The sequence below is a fragment of the Spermophilus citellus genome, assembly GCF_964194105.1.
Source record: "Spermophilus citellus genome assembly, chromosome: 2".
Lineage (NCBI taxonomy): Eukaryota > Metazoa > Chordata > Mammalia > Rodentia > Sciuridae > Spermophilus > Spermophilus citellus.
The window spans coordinates 143,299,131-143,325,039 of NC_138183.1; the positions used below are offsets into that span (position 1 = coordinate 143,299,131).

General features: G+C 35.7%; 1 protein-coding gene across 1 annotated transcript; it reads right to left on the minus strand.

Annotated features, from left to right (window-relative positions):
* Positions 1–1,138: 1,138 nt before the first annotated feature.
* On the minus strand, positions 1,139–25,688 carry LOC308641626 (uncharacterized protein; the record flags this gene model as incomplete). Its single annotated transcript, XM_081280274.1, is given in 6 exon segments — positions 1,139–1,458; positions 1,461–1,803; positions 1,807–2,076; positions 16,444–16,493; positions 19,079–19,140; positions 24,760–25,688. Coding segments are annotated over 6 exon segments (1,974 nt in total).
* Between the last annotated feature and the right edge of the window lie 221 nt (positions 25,689–25,909).

Below are 25,909 nucleotides of genomic sequence, written 5' to 3' on the forward strand. Positions count from 1 at the left end.
AATGCAACAAAAACATTATCTACAGAGCTCAAGCTATCCCCAGATTTTCTGTTTTTATTTGTGCTCTAGTCATATGCTCAGAAATATCAAGCACAGGGCTAGGGTTCTGGGCTGGGGTTGTTGGTTCACCTGGCATGTGCAGGGCACTGGGTTGGATTCTCAGCACCACATAAAAATAAAAATAAAGGTATCATTGTGTCCAACTACAACTAAAACAAAATATTTTAAAAAAAGAAATGTCAAGCATAGCTTAAGTTCAGAAATCTCCTGATATCCACTTTCCAACTGAGGCAATGTGCATATGAGCCACACCTTCCCTGTGAGGCAGGTTCCACACACAGGCAAGGCCATTGCAGCAGGTGCAAATGTAGAACAATCTGAAGACACCAAAGGTGAGGCTGCCATGAAAATATGCACTCAGAAGTCCCTAAGAGTTTATCTCTGGTGTTAACAGAAGCAACAACAAAAATAAAATAGCAACAACAGAAACCTTATAAGGGCCAAGAAGAAAATGGTAATAGAGATTTTGAATCTACTGCATATAAAAAATAAAAAATAACAATACCATATAAAGTTCTGCTGAGTAAAATTGCTATTCTTGTTCTACGGCTGTTTTTCCTGTATTTTTTTTTCTTTTTTTTTCTGTATATTTGCCTTGTTCCCTCAAGAATTATTGGATTACATTCAGGACCAGGTTACCTTTATCTTGTTAGCACATCAGTGGAAAACCCAGTACCTCTCACATAGCAGGTGTTCAAAGATAAACAAACATGGAAAATTAGGAATATAATAATTATGTTTGAGAGCATCTTAACTCTCATTCCTTTTCTATGTTAATAAAAAGTATGGAACTAAATTTCAGTTTTCATGCTGAAAAACAAGAACATTAATTTCTGCTTTACATTTTTTATTTTAATTTGAAAATTGAATCAAATATAGATAGGAAATCATTTTTTTATTAATCTGGATATTGAGGGTAGGAATGTAGCTCAGTTGTGGAGCACCTGGCTAAGAGGTCCTGGTGTGCAAAAGAAAAATAATCTAGAATAACAACAGAATAACAAAGAAAAAGAACAAAAGGGACATTTGCATTGGAACTATTCATTTCCCCCATCTATAAACTCTCAAAAAGGAAAACTCATTTCCCCACCAAGACTTTCCTCAATGCTTTCTTCACATCCTTGTTCCTCAGACTGTATATTAAAGGGTTCAGCATGGGGATCACTGTGGTATAGAACACAGAGGACACCTTCTCCTGGCCCAAGGAGTTACTTGAAGGGGGCTTGAAATACATGAAAGTGATAGACCCAAAGAAGATCCCCACAGCTATGAGATGAGAGCTGCAAGTTCCAAAAGCTTTGGACCAACCCTCTGAGGAGTGGATGTGAAGGATGCTATAGAAGATGAAGGCATAGGAGATGGCAAAAGCCAGGGTAGGCACCAAGGTGTTGAAACCCCTATGACAAAGAGTAGGAGCTCATTGAGGTGTGTGATAGAGCAAGAGAGTTTGAGGAGGGGAAGAACATCACAGAAGTAATGATTGATGCTGTGGGATTTGCAGAAGCTCAGTTTCATCATGGCACTTGTATGGGCCACAGCAGACAGAACACCCAGGATAAAGGCAATCAGCACAAGTAGTGAGCTGAGCCCAGGGAACGTGGTCACATTATAAAGCAGTGGACTACAGATAGCAACATAGTGATCATATGCCATGGCAGTTAGGAGGTAACCCTCGGCCACCACAAAGACCACAAAGAAAAAGAGCGGGGCCATGCACTCAGAATAAAGCATCAAATTCTTCTTTCATATAAAGTTCACCAGCATTTGGGGGGTGATGACAGTGGAAGAGCAGAGATTGATGAAGGACAAGCTGCTGAGGAAATAGTACATAGGGGTATGAAGCAGAGGGCTGACTGCAATCAGGAGGACCATGCCCAGGTTTCCCACCACTGACACTATGTAGACTCCCAGGAACAGGAAGAGGGGTAGCTGGAGCTCTGGCTGCTGTGTTAAACCCAGTAAGACAAACATGGTTGCTGTAGAATGATTTGCTATGACCATTCTTCTTTGAGATTTCTGTAGAAATGTAAATAAATAAATTAAAGAAGATCTTCAGTCCCCTTTCAAATAAAACCAAACCTGCACTAGGAAGCTAACAAGAACAGAAAGACCAAGGCATAATTTTTATTGCCTCTGATCATGATAACTCTTCCCTCTCACCCTAAATCACCCTGAACCTTCTCCAAGTTAGTCCAGAATGATGTCTCTCTCTCTCTCTCTCTCTCTCTCTCTCTCTCTCTCTCTCTCTCTCTCTCTCTCTCTCTCTCTCTCTCTCTCTCTCTCTCTCTCTCTCTTCTCTCTTTCTCTCTCTCTCTCACACACACACAATTCTTATGGATTGACTTGGAAATCTTTACCTCCTGAATTTGGAAACAAAATCAAAATTTTTCTATATGTGGAGAATTACTTATAGCAATTTGCTGACAGTTAAACAGCAGAAAAGCTTAATGACTATTTTAATAACTATATCAATTTTCCCAGTTTTCTCACACTATGAGGTTGCTGGAATTTCCCATAAAATTTCCAAACAAAGAAAGATCCAAAGTCTCAAGCTCAGAGCATCGAAAATTATCTGCAGAATGGGAGGAAATCTTTACCACATGTACCTCAAATATAGCAGTAATTTCCAGGATATATAAAGAACTCAAAAACCTTAACATCCAAAAAAAAAAAAAAACAATCAATATATGGTCAAAGGAACTGAACATACACTTTGTAGAAGAAATATAATCAATCAAGAAACATATGAAAAAAAATGTTCATTATCTCTAGCAATTAGTGAAATGCAAGTCAAAACTACTCTAAGGTTCCATCTCACTCCACTCAGAATTGCAATTACAAGAATACAAGCAACAGTAAGTGTTTACAAGGATGTGGGGGAAAAGGTACACTTATATATTGTGGTGGGAATGTAAATTGGTGTAACCAAAGATTCCTCAGAAAACTTGGAATAGAGCCATCATTTGACCCAGTTATCCCACTCCTTGTTTTATACCCAAAGGACTTAAAATCAGCATAGTACTGTATTGCAACCACATCAATGATTATAGCAGCTCAATTCACAATAGCTAAACTATGTAACCAACCTAGATGCCCTTCAAGAGACTAATGGATTTAAAGAAAATATTGTACATATACACAATAAAATATTATTTGGCCTTACAGAAGAATTAAATTATGAAATTTGCAGGTAAATGGATGGAGCTGGAGAATATCACGATAAGTGAAATAAACCAAACCCAAAAAACCAAAGGTCAAATGTTTTCTCTGATAAGTGGATGCTAATCCATAATGGGGGGTGGGGTGGGGAATGAAGGTATTTTGGATTGTGCAGAGGAGAGTGAGGGGAGGGGAAGAGGTATGGGGATGGGAAGGAGATTATAATGAGAGTGACATTATTACCCTATATAAATGTATGATTACTCTACTGGTGTGACTGGACACCATGTTCAGCCAAAGGAAGTTGTGCTCTATTTGTGTACAATGTGTCAAAACACATTCTACTGTCATGTATAACTAATTAGAACAAATTAAAACACACACAAAAAAAGAAAAAAAATTCTAACTTCCAGCTAAAGTGAAGGTGATCATGGAGTTAAATATAGAGGATGGAATCATCACTCCATAAATGAAAAATGACTTTAACAGTCCTGGTTACAAGTACTATAAAAACAAAAGTGCTCCTGCAACACTTCCTGGTTCTCCACAGTGCTGATAAAAGAGGTGGAGAAAGGGCTTCACCATGGCATTCACTAATGAAGGGTGGGTAACCCAAATGCTCAGCCTAAAACTCATAATGAGAGTCTCCTCAGACCTCAACTATGCCCCCAAATGTTGATTGACTGCAACATTAGCAATGAACCACTATCCCCTTATGCATAAGAAACACAAACCCTACCGTACAGAACACTTTCTGTCACTGTGGCAGTAAAAGAAGCTTCTAGGGTGCCTGAAAGAATGGTGTCATTGGTGTAAACAATACCAAACAAAATAAATTGTTGAACTTTTTTGAATAAATTGGTGAACTTTCTATTATTCACTACTCATGGATTTTGGGACCTCAATCTGAACAACTAACAGTATGCTGCATTTTTCCAATAAGATTCACTGGAATCTTGTTAATACACATCTTTCCAACATAAACCAAGTTCCTGATGGAGCCATTTTGAATAAATGCACATGTTGTCATGGTACCAGTTATTCTGCTCTTCCTTTTAGAAAAGGCAGCTAGAGATAGAAATATTTTTTTTCTGCTCTCCTCCTTCTTCCCCTTCTCTGCCTACTCTTTCTTACTCACTGATTGCTTATTACTTCCACAGGTTCACTTATCTTATTCTTCAATAACTTGAAATAGTATTATTATTTATATTGTATTTTACTGGTGAAGAAATCAATCACAAAGACTTGAACAGCAGAGACGAGACTAGAGTCTAGGGAATATAGTGTCAGAGTCCCCTTCCACCACTTTACTTCAGGGATAAATGAATATTTTAATACCCATTGTCCTCTAACTTGTCTCAAAACTCAGTGTATGAGAGCCTACAAGGAAATGTGACCATTTTTTTTTTATTTATGTATTTATTTTTATTGGTTGTTCAAAACATTAAATGTGACCATTTTTATGTTATAGAATAGTCCAGATTTCAACACTCTTCTGGGAAAAGAAAAATATAGATGATGAGCAACAACAGGGCTTGGGGCTTATGCAGGGTGAGCAGCCTGAGAACACTGCTCATCATGGAGGGGTTCAGATCAGGAATAGCAGAGATCCAGCATAAACTTCTGTATCTCATAATTCTACCTAAAGCTGATGGGGGCTTGGAGAAAATACAGAGAGAGGAACATAGATGTTTTTGGCTTCCAAAGAACCTATCCAACAGAATATTAAATGTACAAGAATGACTGAAAGAACATTTTCCATGTCATCCTTAAAGGGTTCACTGAGGCACTGTGTCCATAGCCATGACTATATTCACAGACAATATTCATAATGTCCTGTTAAAAAAGCAACAAATAAAACACATAGTCATTTTTTTCAAGTAAGTATTTTCACACATCCCTTACAGAAGCACACAGTAAGCATTTATATATTAAGAACTTTTAATAATCAACTGGAAAGAAATGTGTCCATTTCTCAGTGCAGTAGCCATTTCTACTTGATAACAAAACTGGTGAAAGGGTTTAACAAGGTGAACTCATAGTCTGCTTTGCAATCCAATTGGAAGTTTTTGGTGTCAGGAGCGTCTTAAGTTCAAGGGCTGACTGTTTTGCTGACCAGCTTGCAACACTGAGCAAGCCATTTGATATAAATCTCTATGAAGTGGAAATAAAAATATCTGTTTCAAAGGATTGTCATAATCAACTAAAATAATGAATGTGAAGATTGTGATCTAAAAGCACTAATCAAAATTTAATGTGGCACATATTTTTGAAATATGGTTGAATATAGAAAGGCTCATAATGCGGTAAGGAGAAGATGAATTTCTATGTCTTCTTTTCATCCCAGGTCCTTCACCTTGGTTTGAGTAATGAAAATATCTTAAACATTTGGGGCTGGTCAGACTTAAACACTTGTCTCTAGATTCATAAACTCTGAGTAGTCGGAAGTATTAAGACTTTGCCTTTTTTGAAGTTGACTCACTGAGACTCTTTATCCAAAGCAGATGCCTGTGGCAAGGGCTTCTGAGGTAGAAAGGAAGTAAAGAAGGGTTACTTGAAATAAATGGAAGCTTTGTCTATCTCTTAATGGCTTAAGAATATTCATCGAAGATACATGAGAGGGTAGGAATTTATGTTTAATATTCAGTCCAAAACTGAACACTCTATTTGGGATATGATCTGCCCTTAATATCTTTATCTCTTAAAGAATTGTGGGTGTAGGGTGGTGGACAAGATTATAAGGAACATTAATGAATTTGTAAACCAGAAACCCTCCAAGGAAGTAAGTGCTTCACATTTAATTAAAACCCCAGTGAGGGTCTCTACACCAGGGCTGCTTGAATTTAGGCACAGAATCATCTCAAGGATGTGATACCTGAGTCACAAAGAAGTGACAAACAGGGTTGAGAGAATTAGATGGGAGACATGACCAACTGGAGAGGATAGTGGATCCAATGCTCCTGGGTAAAGCCAAAATATTGTATGTGGCCGCTCTTGCTTGTCACCAACTGCCCTCCTGTTAGACATGACAGGATGGCCATATTGAATGAAACTGGACACTTACCTGGAACCTTCACAGAGAATGATGTTCTTAGAAACTGCTTGCTTTGCTCATGTTAAAGATCCCTCTTTCATCTAACAAAAAGCAATGCATTTCTCTGGCATGATATCAAAGAATGAAATATTTCATAGGATAATAATAAAGCATCAAAATTCATTTCATGTCATATCTTAGTCCCTTAAACTAGTCATAGTATCTAGATTTCCCTAGCTTAAAAACATGAGGGTGATATGAAACACAATTTTTATCTGAGGTTGAGTGATGTTAGGGACCTCATTAGAAATACAAAACAAACACCTGCACATACAAACCCCTCAAGACCTCTATAGCCCAGAGATTACTGGAGTCCTCTGCTAAGAGCCACAGCCAAGTAATATGATGCATGTCACTTTTGGTTGAAAGGTGATGCCAGCTAGCCATTGAGATGATATGATTATGTTAAGATTTGCATTCATATGGATAGTGGACTTCTGCTGTTCACCTCAGCCTGCTACGGGACTCCTGGAGAGTTCCCATTGGTTGGGGAAGTACAGTAAGAAGGAATTCCGGGGGAGGAACTTGTTCTGGGTATGTGTGGATCGGTTTCTTCCCGGACGTATATGGGGTATTGGCGGCATTTTTCAAAAATAAAGTTTGTTCCTGCTTGAGTGGCTCGTGATTTTGTGCCCAGCCAGACTGCCGCAGTCCTCAATATTTAATAACTCTTTGCAAAAATTATCATGTCATGCTTTGAGCTCCCTATGGCTATCTGTCACAAGAGTAAATAATTTCCTCAGTTTATATTTATAAATTTTCAATGAGAATTGTGTAACACAGAAAAATTAGAACAATAATTCCCCAAAACAAGTTGGAAATCAGATGCTTGTTCTTGACTACGATTTCATGAATTACTAAAAAAAAGAAAGAAAAAAAGAAAATGGGAGAGGATAAAGACAATGTAATGTTTTCCTAAAAGTATGTTTATCAATTTAAAGACTGTCCATATTCGAGGTTGTCATGGTTAGTTTTTAAAATTTTGGGGAGATTCAAAATATTCTTTTATTTTTATGATATATTTCTGAGAGTACATAGTAGTTTCATATTTTTATTGCTACATTACTTATTTGTGTACTGTGTGCTAACTTATTTATTTGTGTATTGTGTTTGGTGCTTTTACTTAGCAAATTGAATTTTAGAGAACTTGTTTTCCCACATTGGAATTGTATTGTCTTGCAAAATCCAAATTCTGAAGTGTGGAGTGGTTAACATAGGAAAGGAATGTCCTCTTTGCCCTTCCTGTCTAAGACTTGAGTAAGAAATATCCTGAGACCCTGAGAAAAATTGTTCCTGAACTCCCTCCCTCTGAACTAATCATTAATTACCAGGACCCTGTCATTATTCTGCCGCTCCTCCTATACTGTTTCTTTTTTTTTTATTTATTTTTTTTATTAGCTACACATGACATTACAATGATCTTGGAAATTCATACATTTGAATCATTGGGGTATAATTTCTCATTTTTCGAATTGTACAGATTGCAGAATCACACTGGTCATAGGGAACCAGGGTCTTGTGCACACTGGTCAAATGCTCTGCCACTGAGCTACCTGCACCTGCGCCCCCACCCCCACCATGCCTCTCTTTAAGAGCACTGAATTGCAAATACAAAAAGCCCAGATTTCCCAGGAGATAGTGTCCCTCAGCCAGGACCTTTGCCCACCTATCCCTGCCCAGTGTTTTTTTTTTTTTTTTTTTATTTTATGACTGCAGTTTAATGTCATTCAATGGCATAAGTGACTTTCTCAGTTTCTCATCATTACACATTACACCTGTCGAAGGTACTTTTTGTCCCAGGACAAGTGAGCAATACATTCCCCTGATCCACAACCAGAGATGGTACACTTAAAAGTCACTTCAGCTTTCCTGTGTCTGCTGACCACAAATTCCAAGGTGTCACAAGTTAACTCTCTTCTTTAAAGAAGTTAATTCAAATGCATTCAACAATATATAATGAAGTTTACACATATAGTATATTAACACAGTCAAGTAAAAGTTAAATTTATTCAATAGCAAGTTTAAGTTCCAAAGCTTCCCTATCTAAAATTGTAATGCTAAGTAGGAATCTTTATATTACTATTTTTATTATTATTACTGATATTATTATTATTACTATCATTAGCAATACTATTTATAGATGCTTATTATGTAAAAGACCTTGGCCTTGGCACTTTACATATATAATATTCCCTTAATCAAAACATTTGAGGAAATCATTATGACCCTGCGACTCATTTCTCATCTATTATAAAATAACAGGATTCAAGTACATTATTTTTTAAATTTCTTAGTGCTATATAACTTTTGTATAGGAAAAATTACGCCAGAAGCAGAAGGGTGATTTTGGGGACTCAATTATTCTTTAATTCAGAAGTCATGTTAAAAATCCTTTGGATTTGATCCAAGAATTTTTCATGATAAAAACGTAGAAAGAATCCTGGACTGACAAGTAAGGGACTCAGACTCTACACTTTGTTTTATACTTATTATCTGTGGTCAACTTTAATTTCCCTATCTGAAAAATAGCTCCATCTACTTCACAGAAAGCCATACAAATATCTAATAAATGGCAAATGCAACTTAAAAATTTTGAGGCACTTTAAAAAGTAAAGAATAATAAGCTCCACCATTTGCCCCAAAGACAGCCCAGGAAGTACTGTTCTGTATTCATAACTATTCTCTCATTTATGCAGATATCTTTCTGGACAAAATCATTCTGTGCATAGGTGATGGTGGAGGTGAAAAATTATGACTGGAAAATTATATAGGCTGTATTCTGTGCTATTCCAGCTTAGAAAGTATCCGATTATAATAGAGAAGTTCAGAAAATGTAGAAGAGGTTCCACTCACTTCTAGTCAAGCCAAAGAAACACACAGCTCTCAAAGTAAAATAAAGTGAAATCATTGTAGCTGGCCATGGTACTGGAGTTGATCATAAAGATAAGTTATTAGTGGTGGGCTATGACTCTTCAGGATGTTGCATATGAAACAAATAAATGTACAATTTTTATGTAATGACAGACACTGGCAATAACTTGAGCAGAACACATCCTTTTTCCAAGAATGAGTTAAAGTACTTTTTTGAGTTTTTAAGACAGTTTCGGAATTATTTTTCCATGCTACTGCCTCAGTCAACACTCTATGAATCTCTGAGACAATATGTAACATTCAGATTAATCTCAGAGGTCCTTGTGCCCCTGAGGACTGTGGTAGATGAAAAAATGTCTCTCTAAAGACATTCATATCAGTGTTCTTGGTACATTTTAATGTTATTTTATCTGGAAAAAAAAATTTAAAATGACATTGCAAATATGACTACATTAAGGCTTTGATAAAGGGAGATTATCATATATTATCCAGGTGGGCCTTAAATGAAATCAGGTATATCCTGACAAGAGATATCAGAGAGCACAAGGCAGAAATTGGAGCAATGCAGCCACAAGCTAAGGCAGCCAGCAGCCCCAGGAATCTAGGCAAAACAAGGGATAGACTCTACCCTGAAACCTCCAGAGGGAATGAGGACCAGCTGAAACCTTGATTTGAGCCTATTAAAAGAACTTTTGGGCTTCTAACCTCTAGAACTGTAGAATAAATATCCATTGTTTTAATCCACTATACTTGGTGGAAATTTGTTACAACCACCATATGAAACTAGTTACAATCATTTGTCATATTTTATTACAAAGAAGAGCTTTTCCACTCATCACACAGCCCTAGGTTGAAGTTGTGTGTAAATTTAGAGATTGAAAACCTGAGACTGGATGCAGCCTGGGAACTCATCCTAAACACACATGGTGACAGGATGGAAGTGTGAGAGGTGGGGAAAGAACAGAGCAGTAAAAATTGAAAGGTCATCTTTAGCCATACTTGTCTTTGTGAAAACCTGAAATTAGACCACTGGAATAAATTCTTCACTTACAAGGAAGAATATTTTACATTTTCAGTTGATCTCTGGACTGGTGTCTTAGAGTTCTTACAGTGTTTAACTTATGTCCTGTACTCCGCAGCTTGACAATTTCATCAAATTATGTTTAAACTGAAATGGGAAGGAGATTTAAATTAATCTTTCTTTTAAGAAATGAGAGCATTAAGGCCAAGGAGTTTCCCAAGTGAACTAAACCAGATACTTCTGTACAATGTCTCTTTACACTGGATAAAACACAATATGTGCAAAGTATGTTGTTGTCCACAGAAGCTGAAATATTAATGAAGATGCATATAAACTCACTTATGCACATTCTTGTCCCAACACTCAGACCCTCCATCATATATAACTAACTTCTCTAGTTTCTAACAGGCATAAAAATATTGTTTTCATAATGATAAAATTCATAATGTTTGTTTGCCTTCCCTTATTTTGTATTGCCGACCCTTATTTCCCTGAAACATATCAGAAAACTGTTATTTAATAATCTCCACAAAAGTCTCAATTATTCTCAAGCATAGAATATGAATTTTGCAAATGATGATGAGTTTTCTCTTTGCAAGACAGAAATTTCAAAGATCCTCTGACAACTTATCATCTTGTTAATTTTTTCTTGATTTCTTATTTTTTCTTGATTGCTTATTTATCAGGACGACTATGTCCCCACAACCACCCTTCTCAGTGCTTCTTCGCATCCTTCTTTCTCAGACTATAGATCAGGGGGTTCAGCATGGAAATCACTGTGGTGCAGAAAAAAGAGGACATCTTCTCCTGGTCCATAGCACTGCTCGAAGTAGGCTTGAAATACATGAATGTTATGGACCCAAACAAGATGCCCACAGCCATGAGATGGGAGCTACGAGTGCTGAATACTTTGGACTGGCCATCGGTGGAATGAATATGGAGGATGCTAGAGAGGATGAGAGCATAAGAGATAAGGATGGCCAGTGTAGGAGTTAAGGTGTTAACCCCCACAATAATAAACAGCAGTACCTCATTGATACAGTGCTGGAGTACAGGAAGTATGCCACAGGGAGTACACCACAGCCATCATGATAGAGCAGACCCTGTGGGACATGACAACGTTGTAAAGCAGTGGGCTACAGATAGCAACATAATGGTCATATGCCATGGCTGTTAGAAGATAGCCTTCTGCAATGGCCAAAGAAAGGAGCACATAAAGCTGAGTCATGCACTCCAGAAAGGAGATGATGTTCCTCTCTGACACAAAGTTCACTAGCATCTTAGGGGTAATGACACAAGAGTAGCAGAGATCAATGTAGGACAAATGACTAAGAAAGAAGAAACTGAGTGAAGCATAAAGAGTGAAGCCGAGAACTGATGGCAATTAAGAGGATCATGCCCAGGTTCCACACCACTGTGACCACACCCATTCTAAGAAATAGGAGGAAGAGTGGCAACTGACCCTCCTGTCATTTTGTTAGCCATTCCAGGATAAAATCAGTCCCTGAAGAATGATTTGAAGTAGCCATTTCTTACAAAATATTATCTGTAGGAAGAGATATGAAAAAAGGGTGTATTAATTTTCTGATTTCCAAAGCAGAATTTCATGCTCTTTTTGGTGATTTCCATTCCTGACAACCTCATGTGTCTCATGACTTCATCCTTTCCAAGGACCTCTTAAAAGTTTGAGGACAGAGACTCTAACTATAACACAGAACCATGGCTCCACTCAAACCCAACCATGCTGAAAGCTTCTCTTTTTTTTTTTTTTTTAATGCTGTGATTCTACATCTTTTAAAACCAGAAAAATTAAAAGTTCTGCTCCATTTGTGTACCATGAATTGAAATGCATTCTGTCATATATACCTAATTAGAACAAAAAAATAATTTGAAAAAGTGGTGTATTGGTGTATCCTATCACTTTAAAAATATTCCCTTAAAATTACTACTGATCCCACTATTAGATTAGAAAGTAAAAAAGAAAACAAAAGAAAAAGTTCAGCAAATTTTCTTTTCTTTTTTTTTGTGTGTGTGTTGGAAAGTTTTTTTATTTGTTTTAATTAGTTAAACATGACAGAACAATGATCTTGACATATCATACATTTGAATCAGATGGGGAATAATTTCTAATTTTTCTGAGTGTACAGGTTGCAGAATCACATTGGTCATGCAGTCACGTATATACATTCAGCAATAATAATGTCTATTTTATTCTTCTGTCCTTCCTTTTCCCCCTTCCCCTCCCCTGAAAGCTCCTCTTGAAGTCAATGTCCTTTCATTTTGTTGCCAGGTTTAAGCCTTCAACTACTACACTTTGAGAAAAAGCACAAACTTTTCCAGACCAAACTAGTCTTTTTTTCATACCAATAAAGTATGAACTCTTACCCTCTTTATCTCAGCATATGCCAATAGAACCTTCAGACCTTGTGACCTGATGGCTTCAGATCTAGCTGTGACCGTGTAAGAAATGCCCATTTCAGTTCCCAGCCCACCTCCATGACAATTGACATATGTTGCTATCTGTAGCCCTCTGCTTTACAACGTTGTCATGTCCCACAGTGTCTGCTCTATCATAATTGACAATTTGTAAAAGCCCATGAAACATACAGATGTCTATAATGTACAGAAAAGAACATATGGACATGGCTCTAATCACTTCCAACCCTCATTCTCTCATGTCTGATTTCTGAAGGAAAAACCTGAGTGGGCCACGACATTTGTTCCTTTTAGTGTGGATATGACTGACCGAATTGTGGTCCGAAAGGCCATGCTTAGATTAGAATTTAGATATTTCTGTTCAAGAAACAGCAAAGAAGTCGTGCTAACCTTCAGGTGTAACACCTAAACCATCACACATTACCATTTCCCTTCCTACATCTTCCTCCTGTCCTTTATTCAAAGTCAAATACTCAGTGGCCTTTCTAACAAAAGATTTAAAAATTTGCTGCAACATATGTTCTCGATAAACCTTCCACAACATGTTAAGGATAATCAATATATGTGCTGATTTAAAACTGAACTAGACGGGTGTTTATTCCAAGAATGTAAGAAAAGAGCCATGGGTCTGAATTCAGGAAATGAGCTCATACTTTAAGAGAAAGAGAATCAGAGTTGCCAAGGCACAACTCCAAACAGCCCCATTGATAATACCAATGAAACTGGACCATCTTCAGGAGTATGCTTTGAAGTTGTTCAATGAACTATAAGAATCAAACAGACACATATTTTTGTTACTCACAAAGAAGCCAACATAGTATGAAAGCTAGAAGAGACAGAAATGGGGCAGTTTAGGTTCAGATCCATTTAGTGATTACTATAAGTTTTGATAGACTTACACAGTACTGATTAAATTTCCTTTTACAATTCCAATTAGTATAAAAACCTTTTCCATTGGGAAGTGTTGTCCAGAGGTCAGAACCACAGAGGACCTATCTCTGAAACTGAAGAGATGTTCTTTCTGAATTTTTAAGACTAAAATTGCTGATCTGTCAAAGTAAACAAAATCTATCAGTTTATGTTTTGACAGAGCCCATTGGATTGAGGAAAACAACTGATAGGCAGCAATATTTCACTATCTATAGATATTTATCAAGTGATTTTAAATCCCAATATTATAAAATCAATGAATGTAAGTTACACCTTAAAGAAACCATTCTAAGTATCACAATATCCTTTCATTAAAGTTCATTCACAAACCAGCTCATGTACCAGCTATTAGTACCATATCATTGTTTTTATTTAATTCATTTTTTTAGTTGTAGTTGAACACAATACCTTTATTTTATTTATTTTTATGTAGTGCTGTGGATCGAACCTAGGGCCTCACACGTGCTAGGCAAGTGCTCTACTGCTGAGCCACAACCCCAGCCCCATATCATTGCTTTAAGAAATAATTTTAACATACCTGAAGAAATCAAAATGAAGTCACCAAATCTGAAAGAGAGGAATATCTGAGAAAGCAGTTAATCAAAGGTAAAAGTAGCAAGCAAAGCAGTTTAAACAGCCTCCTGAAAATCATTTGAAAACTAGTAACAATTAAAAAAAAAGTCCCCAAACTGCAAAGCTCTCTAAAACTCCAAAGTCTGGTCATGTGGAAAAAAAATAAACAAAATAGGTCATGTGCATAAAAATTATTGCCTTGAATCACCATCAAAAGAGCATCTATTTATTTTCAATATTTTCAACTCAAAAAATCAGTTTAGCATGAAATACAATAATTAAATTTCCAAAGTAATTCAGTAAGTCACTTGGTAGATGAGCAAATGTAAGGTATTTACATATGTGAGATTTTACTGAAAATGAGATACTATTACATCAAATGAAAGTGAAAATAAACAACTACTATTTGCATGAGTGATATACTCTTCTGAAGGACTGTTGACCTTAGGTGATGTGAATTCTCTAATAAGGTACTGTTTTATTTCTCTTCCAAACCTTATTTCATGTTTGGTGACTTACAATTCTACTGCCTTTACAGCTTTACAATTCAACCATACTATAATACATAAAAGTGTCTGTTCCTACTCTTGAGAAACATAAATGCATATCCAAGAAAAGTAGCTGGTTATTTGTACCATCAGCCATTAAATAATGTAAGAGTCCATGCAGGTCACCAGGAGCTTACAAGTCACCCATGGAATTTTCAGTGAATAAATGATACAAGTTATATACGAGCATATTACTATGTGTGTGAATAATTAGAATAAAGATAAAAGTTTTAAAAATTGATATTTATTCACTATTTCATTTAACATAGATAAATTTATGACAATACTTCATTTAAAACCCTCACTTTTTAAACATATGAATATCTAGAGTAGGTATTAATCTGTTATTTTTGCACTGAAAAGATGGAATCTAATAAAAAATGTACCTAAACTAGTATTTTGAGGCCTATAGAATATAAAGTTATTGAAGAAATCGCACTATTCTCATTTTTGTGATGTAATTTCATTCAAGAGACAAGATTAAAATTGGCTAGACATCAGAATTGCAAACACTACAGCAATCCCTTTGGAAATTGATAAAGTTGGTCTTTTGGCTAAGATAATAGAATTCATGAAGTTCAGTGTTCTGGGTAGAGAATGAGGTCCAATTCTTCATTGGATTCAAATACAATGTAAAGGAGATATTCAATGTTTATTAACTTATCTCAAACAAATGTTATATAGCATCTAAATGACTTTAATCAGAATGAAACCTTTGCTCATTCAAATCCTAACTCCTGTCCCCTGTGACTAATGATATAGATAGAAAACCTTCTTGTTTGGAGGCAGAAGAGTGGGCTGAAAGCAGAACTGCATGCACTCCTTGTCATAGAGTCTGTGTGACAGGACAGGTCATTTCCTGGCATCTATTTCCTTATGAATAGGACCAATAGTTATGAAGACAAAGTCTTCAAACCTCTGCATGGTTTTTCTTATACTTGTAGATGGACAGCATGCCTTTATTTTATTTGTTCAATTTTTGTGGGTGATAAGGATCAGACCCAGTGCCTCACACATGCTAGGCAAGCACTCTGCTACTCAGCTACATACAGCCCAGCCTGACCTCTGCAAATTTTAAATCACTATGCAATTCTTCCTAACATTTTTTTATATTTATAAAATGTTTTCTGAATTTGCTCTCCAATTGACTCCAAGGCTTCCCAAAACAGCAAGTAGCCTCAACCAGGGACATGAATGGGAAAGCAGATGAGAGCATGTGTTGCTCAAGAACAGAGGAAGAAGCAGTTTTACTCCCAGCTATCATGGAGCAGAGGACAGTCTTTCAATTAGAAAACAAAACATTGGTTAGATTTCAAGAAGCACAGAGATCAAAAGATCCCTGGGGTTCCTACAGTGACATCTGAAAAATTATCAAGATTTGGGAGCATTTTGTAGACCACGAATAGCATAACATAATGATTTAGATTTAAGAAGGAGCTGTTTCTACTGTCAGGAACATCTATGGCAGAAAGCTGCTCTGAAAAGCATTGGGAACAACCGGAGGGTGGGGTTATTGAATGCTGTCATCCTAACCAGCCTTGTGGACCTTCCACATCTAAAATAATGCCAAGAATGTCTTCAATATTGACAGGGATGGTTAAGAGCCCAGTCACAACTCAAGGCTGTGACACACTTATCAATTGGGTCTCTGATGGGACATGGTTGAAATAGGAAAAGCCATCTGCAGAAGCAAGAACTTATAGGTACCCTAATGTAGCAGTTTTAGGACAGCAGGACATTAGAACACTCACCTTTGCAAGATTTGCTTCACTCATTAGTGGTTCTGAAAAGAATACTGACACTGAAATGCAGATAAAGGGAGATCAATCCGGGAGATTAAACCATCCAGGGTACATGTAAACAGAAAATAAGTATTACCCTTTTCCAGTCAAAAATTTGAAGTATGGTTGATCTTTCCTGCAATGTTTGTTTTGGAGTCTCAAAAAATAAGCGAATACAATCTCAAAAAATTAATGAATACAATATCATAGTATTCACAGTACAAATCTTAATACCACTCTATATCAAGAATAGCCAGAATGAAACTTTGACTTTGCTACTCACCAGTTATGAAACTTTAGAAAAATGATAATACCTGTGATTTAATATCCTCACATATAAAACTCCTCATATATGACTTATTTTGAGAATAAAATGAGTCAAAGTAAAAAAAATTGTAATAGCTTGTATATATTAAGTTTGATGCATTATCTTGAAGAACTATTTAAACACAGCATTTAAAAAGAACAAATTCAAAAACATGTAGGATTTGTACAACCTTCTGAGAAATTGACACCCATTTATTTTACAAAATTTACCATAAAAAATGAAATCATACATTATTTGTAAATGTTGCATTGTGCTTAGCAATATATTATTGTTTCCCAAAGGTATACAAAAATCTCCCAATATTTGTCTCCCTGTGAAATATACAGCTAAAAAAAATCAAACTAGAGCTCTACATAATCTTAAAAACAGTTACTCACCCAAGGGATAGATCTCAGAGAGAATCAATAAAAAAGTATATTTTGTTCTTCAAACATACTTCCTATCAAGACTTTTCATCTGGATCTCTACAGTAGTTTATCTCAGGCAGCCCCAAGAAATTTGATATCTGGAAAGCTCCTGAGCTTTTCCTATCTAATAGCCCAACTGTTTTCTGTTATGAAATCCATAAGGCAACCTAGGGTCTTACCTACAGTTATTACTGTAACAAATATAATTAAAATATCCTTTTCCGGAAAACATGAATTTGATATCTCAATTAGTTTAGGCTACCTGTTTAAAGTCCTACTTTTTAATATGTGATCTTAGAGTATACTAGGTAATTACATTATAAAGGTATTATCTGGTATGACATCAGAAAAGTTACATATTTCTGTAGCATATTAATGTGATGACCCTTCCAAGTATGTTATACTGCCATATTAATATACCTTTGTTATGCTTCCTTGTTTGTTGAGATACAAATGCTCTTTTTATTTATTCATTTATTTATTATTGAATAAATAGTCAACTTGCCCAGGCTGGTCTCAAACTCAAAATCCTCTCACCTGAGCAGCTGGGATTACAGTAATGTGCCACCATCGCCAGCTTTTATAAGTGCTTTCTTAACAATTGAAGAAAGCTATTTCTACTCCATAAAAATGTTCACATAAATTGGGCTAATTTTCAGTTTCATTAGAATTTACATACTATCTCAAGCATTTTTAGAGAGAATAGAGATTTTGAACTCCTGATTATATTTCTTTATTATAGTTTTGTTCAGAAGATTTTAAAAATCAAGTTTTGATAAATAGTGGTTTTTCAAAAAGATTTTTATTTAATCGAATTTCTCAAATACATTGGATGTTCAAGATGTATTTTTCTGTATCTGACACTCTGAATTGTGTGCCGATTTTCCATTCTAAAGTTTTGGGGATTTTCTCCTTTATTCAATTGATTTTTCCAGATTTTTTTCTATTTCTTTAATCATGTGCATAGCCAGCTTTTGAATTTGTAATTACTGTTTTCTCATTTCTTATTATGTTATTCTTTCTAGAAGTACTTGTTATTAATACACTATAATATTAATAATATTTTATAATTAAAGCATTATTACTATTTGAGTTTACTGTGCTATTTGCTCTCAGTCCTTAGCACACTAATTTCAAAATATTTTATCTTATCTTAAAATAAAATTAACTGTAGGACAAAGTTTCCCTGTTACTCCTACTGTAGCGATTTCTTATAAGTTTTAGTATATGTTAACACCCTATGATGTTTATTCAGTTCTAAATATATTCTTATTTCATTTTGAATTTGTTTTTTGCCCTGTAAAATATTTGAAAGTGCTTCATAAATTTGAAGTATAGACCGCAGGAGCCCAGGCCCATCCCAGACTGCCCACACCAGACCGTGCGGGACCCAGGCTCACAGTAGGCCTGGGTCCATCCCTTCTTCACCTGTGGGGCAGACACCCATGGGAGCCGAGCCTCTGGCACAGGACTGCCTCTTCCAACCAGCAGACTACTGTAGGAGCCCGGCCCAGATCCATCCACACAAACTTGCGCAGGACCCAGGTCCAGGGTAGATCTGAGTTGCCCCCCAACTTGGGAGCCTAAGCCTAACCCACTTCCATTTTGGGACCCTGCAGTCATTGTCATAGTTTCCCCATGCAGTAGCCTGAAACTTTTTTTTTAATTTTTTTAATTAATTGCTCAAAACATTACAATGATCTTGACATATCATACATTTAACCTGAAACTTTTTGACATCAGACAGGGCCTAGAAGCAGCTGCATCTCAGAGCAGGCATCCCAAAGGCAGTGTGAGGCCCACCTTTCAGACCCATTTCTGTAAGACATTGCTTCCATCTTGGGGCACCTCAACTATTATCTCGAGTTACCTCGGCCATTGCCACCACCAACTTTAGATGCAGTAACATACATTGTGGAACACCAGCAGGGTCTGGAAGTGAAACATCACGGTGAGGTACAGACAATCTACATGGGTACTACAAGAATATAGGGAAGAAACTGTAATATCTCAGATCCATACTGCAAGAAAGGAAGACACATAGACAACATGAGAAAACAAGGGAGGAAAGTGCCCCAAACAAACTAGGATACTGTACTACATAATACTATGATAACAGCACCCATGGACAGCGAAGTTGATGAAATGTCAGAGAAGGAGTTCAGAAAATTCATAATTAAATTTTAAATCTAGAAGGGTGGAGAACTTTGTATTTGAATAATAATGCATGGTAATTAGAGAAAGTGGTCTTCATTTACAGGTTTGTATTTATTGAGACTGAATGTAAGGGCTAGTTCATAAGTATACTTTGTATTCTATGTGTTCTTAAAAATAACATGGGCTTGATTCTCAGCACAACATATAAATAAAAAATCTAAAGGTCCACTAAAAACTAAAAAATATATTAATAAAAACACATGGACTTCACTTTTGAGAGCATTGTCAATGGTGTAATACCTACAGTAAGTAAATACAGGTTTGAAGCTATTAAATGCTATTATTTTTATGATTATGAAGTGGCTTTTTTATTTCTGCTAATCATAGTTAAGGTCATTTTATCTTTGTATTAATTTAGTTATAGCAGTTTGTGTTGGTAGCTTTGTTCCTGGTATTTCAGTTTTACTTATTTATTTTCAATTTGTATTTGTCCTTCAATTTTATAGCTGTTCCCTCTGCATGGCTGTACTGACATAAGGGTTGGGAGTTGAGCCTTTTAACCCCCAATCTGAAAGCCCCCCTCTTTTAATTAATGGAGTTGTCTCATTTGCATTTGCTGATATTACTTACATATTTAAATTGATTTCTGCTATTATTTGTTTCTTCTATTTATTATACATTTTTCTGCTATATTTTTAAATTTTTTCTTCCTGTTCTTTCTTTTCTCATTTGAAAATTACATCTTTCCCATTATCTTAAAGGACAATCTAAAATTTGAGCACGTGTCCTTGAATTAACAATGTCTAAAGTAGTCAGAATACATAACCTCTCTTCTCAAAGAATTAAAAAAATCATAAACTATTTTAGCTCTAACCTAACCCCATTTTGCATGTTATTGTTTGGTAAGTTAATGATACCTTATTGTAAATGCTCTTAATGTAGTTATTATTGTCATTTGGTTTGTTTATAGTAAATGTCTGTTTAAATCAACCAACATGTTGAATAATTTCTCCCTACACAATGGCATTTGGTCTCATCCCTTTATTCCAACTCTGTATTCTTAATACTAAAGCATTTCTGTTGACTGTAATTTCAGTGGGAATACAATAGGTAAAATGCCCTGTTTTCCACCTGAAATTTTCTTATTTCACCATCAATTATGAAATACATAAATGATTAAATACAGAATTTAAATTGACAATAGTTTTTTTTTCCTTGGCATTGAGAATATATTATTTCATTGCCTGTGAACTCTGTATTTACTGCTAAAAACTTGAGATCACTATTTTTTTTTTCTTTATATATAATTAGATACGCTCTCTCCTCCTCCCTCCCTCTCTCCCTCCCTGTCTCTCTCTTTCTCCCTCCCCCACTCCCTGCTGCTCTCCCACTCCTATGCTCTTGCTATTATCATTACAGATATTAAAACTTTTCTACAATATTTTTATGTGTTCATTTGAGTTTATTTGTTCTGTAAGAATTCAGTTTTTTAAAAAAAAAATTCTGAATATGTCATTGCCATTGTATATGCAGATAAGGCTTCTCCTGGATTATCTTTCTGGAGTTTCTGTACCTATATCTGTCTTTTGTGTCATTTAGGTTCTCTTCCTTATTTTCTCATTTCATCTTTGCTGAACATTTTATAATTTACTCAGATCAATTTTCTATCTATTATCTCTCCAACTCTGTCAATGTACTTTATCTATTTACTTTTTAATTTCAATGTTTACATATTTCCTTCCAGACATTCTATTTAGTTCTAATTAAAACTTTATGTCATTTTATGGTGTTTTAATATCATTATTGTCTCATTACCTTCTTTTATAGCTAGAGTTATTTAAAACATTTTTCAGTTTCTAATAGTCATGAACAACATAATACAGAATATCAGTCTCTTCTGAGTCCTTGTACAGTGAGAAATAAGATAAATCAGAGACAAAATGTAACACTTTAATACATGAATCTTGTGATGAAGACACAAACATAACTTAAAAATGGATTTTCTAATGTTTCGTACTATGTGATTAATAGTTTTTGATCTGCTCAACAGACTCATCACTCCCTCTAGTGGCAGAGAACTTGCTTCCCATAGACAAGCCACCATTATACAAGAAAAAGGAGAAGGGAAAGCTATCCCCAGTCATGTAGGGAGAAGAGCACAGCCAGGTGATGGCATTAATGTCCTCCACGTGGAAGGAAACATCAGGAGCAGGGGATGAGTGTCCACTCCGTGCTCCACAATAGTCTTCTGTAAATTCACAGTCTACTAGCAGAAGTTGTTGAGGTCAGATGTTTTCATTTGTTGGATATAATACCTCCCATTCATCAATTTTCACTTATTAATTATTCCTAATCATAAAATCTGTAAGAACAAGTTCCAATTAGAACCAGTCAGCATGAGCCAAAGTAACTTGTACTTTACCATGCACAGTGGGGAATTGGAAGTCTGATGCAGTCCTGTCGACAGTTAAAAATCAAGAGGTGGACCTGGGCAGTATTCTCTGGAAACTTCCCTGGTACCTCTAATAAAACTAGAGAGCGAGAGGCATACCATACTTCTTAAAGATCATGGTTTCTCTATTGGCAGTGTCCATTTTTTTCCATTTTAGTCCATGACTATTTGAACAACATGTCTGAAAACTTTTTTTGGCATAATTGCAAGAACTGGTAACCAAGGATCACCATGGTTATCTCAGTGTTGCAGCAGACTCTGCCTCTGTAACAAAGGCATAATGTAAATCAGTGTGGAGGTTCACCAAAACCTAAAAATAGAACTACCATATAATCCACCTCTACCACTCTTCAGTTTTTATCTGAAAAAATTAAATCAGTATACTTCAGAGACACAGGTATACTCATATTTATCACAACACACAATTCACAATAGTTATGGAATCAGGCTAGGTGTCCATCAACAGAAGAATGGATAAAGAAGAGACAGTATATATGCACAAGGGAGTTTTATTCAGCCATAAAGAATAAAATTATATTTTGCCGGAAAATTATGGAGCTAACAGCAGCAGGTTATGCACAATATGTCAGACTCAGAAAGACAAGTTTTATTCTCATATGTGGAAACTAAAAGGAAAAAAAAGGACATCATGAAAGTACAACAGAGACTCAGAACAGAGGAAGGAAGTTGGGGAGAGATGAAAGGATGGTAATAGGACGTAGTGAGAAGTAAAACTGATCAAATTATGTTATATGCATGCATGAATATGCCACAATGAAAGTCACTGTTCTGTGTAATTAATGTACACAAATTAAAAAAGGAAAGGGAAAGTGACAATATGATGTAATATTGAGCTACAATTTGCAGAGTATATGGAGAATTACTACTCCATTGTCATTCTTGTGACAAAATCTAAAAAAAATATTAATAATATCATTATAATTTATAATAAAAATAGAAAACATTCCATACAAAATGTTTTTGTAATTTTGTACATCAGAAAAGTAATAAAGTAAAAAATGTATTTATATTTAAAAAAATTTTAGCAATGTGATACATCTAAAAACAAATAGTCAACAACTTATGATAAATTTTCAATATGTAAACAGTGAATATATAGTAGAAAAAATGAGAAAATAATATATATTGTTACAGTTATCTTAGAAAATATTGAAATTTGTATATCAGGTTAAGAATTTTCAGCATAGTCATCTCTTTGCCTGTTTACTCAAAAGGAAAATTATCCATTGTCCTACCCTCCAAAAGACATTGTCACATTTTTTTATTCATCAAATGTACCTTCTGAATTCTATGGCTCTCCCAGCTGGAATACGGGGTTTTCATACCTTAAATTCCACACAGGAAGAGTCTATGAAAGTCAACATAAACACAAGTGGTTTAGTTGTTTCAAGGTACTCCTGGATTCTGGGGCTAAATTCTTCAAAGTCAAATGACATAAACCTGTGTCCTATCCGTGGGAATCCTATTATCATCATGTTTCTAGGGTCTTCTGGAAAAGAGAAAGCAGTAGCTTTCATTTCCTGTTATTTTACTTTCTAAATTCCTTCTTCCTTACTTGAATTTCAATTACAATTCAGTATTTTGTATCCTGAAGTTGTACTCCCTTCCTGATTTTCATTTCCCCAAATACTAATAACATAAGATGGTTATGGTTCAGAAATTTTACCAAGGCTTTATTAAAAGTGGAGAATAATTACCAAACAGGTTACAAATGCAAACTTAACTGATGTTTAAACTTTCATTGATAATGTTCCATGCATAGATCTCTTATTTACTGGTCATATTGTCTCTTTGGGTTCTGATCTTGTAGTTCTACTTTATTACTATTCTCTCAATTAAAAGACTCTAAAATTTTTAATTTTTTTTTCAAAAAAGAAAAGTCTGTTCCTGACTTCAGCTAATCATCTCACATCTACACTGCCCCCCCCAAATATCCCTCTCCCCAACTAAAAGAACCAAGAAATTGATCTTCTAAACAAAAGTAACAACAGTAATAATAGTAATAATCATACAAAAAACTGTCCCTTCCTAGAACAAAGCACAGTCAGCTTTCAGAGTGGAATTTCTTTCTCATATCTCATGTTTAGTGAAATAAAACTAAGAAAATAAGATAGAAAAGCAAAGGGAGCAAAGGGAGGGCATCACAGAAATATTTTAAAAGGAGCAATAAACTTGAAATAATGTTACTAAGATTTTATTCTAGGCTTTATCTTTAAGGAGCCATAGGACTTTAAGCAAATCATTATCCTCTTTGAACTTCAGTATTCTAACCATAAAATAAATATATATTGTTAATATAATGTGTTAGTTAAACCATACAAGGGAAATATAACATCTCTTATAAAAGTGTTTAATGCACAGTATTTACAGCTGCACAGTGGTTGCAAATGATATTTGATGTATGAACATCTGTCTGTGTGAAACACTTGGATTTGAAAGATATATATATCTGCCCACTGGAAGATTAAAACCTAGAGTAGAAAGATTATAGGACTGTTGCTTCATCAAAGTAGCAAGCAAGAATTCTCCAGCCCAGTGGCATAATATCAATGTGGCAATGCATTATTTAGTCATGTATAGAACAATTCACCATTTCTTAGAATAAAGTCTATGCTTTATAGCACACTTTAGGGGACATGTCTGTGTTGTACAAAAGTGGATTGCAAATGGCAATTTAAAAAAAGAAATTTCTTTCTTAATGTTAGTCTTAAAGAGGCAAAAATGGTGAGAGGAGAAACTGTAAATGGTGAGGGAACAAAGAAAACCTACTACAAAACATTGAGAAACGCATTTCAAATTTCCCTCCCCAATGGTAAAAAAGAAATATAAGAAAGATGTCACTAAAAACATTTCAAATAAACACAGAGAACCTGTCTGTGTTGCAACTGCACATGCAGGGAGGTGCTGTTTCTGATCAAAACATTTTCCTGCTGAGGATTTTTCTCAGGGCAACTTTAACATCTTTGTTCCTCAAGCTGTAGATCAAAGGGTTCACCATGGGAACCACATTGCTATAATAGACTGAAGAGATTTTATTCTCATTCATTGACCCAGCAGAGGATGGTTTCAGATACATAAATGCACATGATCCAAAGAACAGAGAAACAGCAATTATGTGGGAACTGCAGGTGCTGAAGGCTTTGGACCTGCCCTTAGTGTAGCTTATTTGGAGTATGCTGTGGAGGATGAAGCCATAAGAGATAAAGATGGTGAGACTGGGCACAATGACGTTGATGCCCACCACAATAAATATAACCAGCTCATTGGCATAGGTGCTGGTGCAGGAGAGCTGGAGCAAAGGGAGGGCATCGCAGAAATAGTGGTTTATGATGTTTGCATCACAGAAGGTCAGTCTCAGCATGCATCCAGTGTGGGCCATGGCACCAGAAAGTGCCATCAAGTATGAACCAAGCATAAGGTTGGAGCATACCTTAGGGGACATGGCTATGTTGTACAAAAGTGGATTGCAGATGGCCACGTAGCGATCATAGGCCATTGATGTCAGCACATAGCACTCAGAAATAATAAAAAAAAAACAATAAAAGAAAAGCTGGGTCATACAACCTGTGTAGGAGATAATATTCTTCTTTGAAATGAAGTTCACCAGCATTTTGGGTGTAAACACGGAAGAGTAAGAGAAGTCTACAAAGGACAAGTTAAAGAGGAAAAAGTACATGGGGGTGTGAAGATGTGAGTTCAGGCCAATTAGAATTATCAAACCCAGATTTCCCAACACAGTGACCATATATATTACTAAAAATAGTATGAGCAGGGGGACTTGGAGAATAGGCCAATCTGTTAATCCCACCAGTATAAACTCTGTCACAAAAGAGATATTTTCAGGAGCCATTCTTTTCAAAAAGAATCTGTGGACACAAGGAGAAAAATAAAAAAGTTACATTAAAAGACAACCCAACTCTCCCAAGAACATCTTCTCCCACCAGTGAGGTTTGCACCAGAAATGTCTGAAACTAATCAACCTGAATCCACACAACCTTCCTTTTGTGCTGCCAGTATACTAATATAAAATTCTTATTAGAATCTTAAAACTAAATACAGAGCATCACGCAC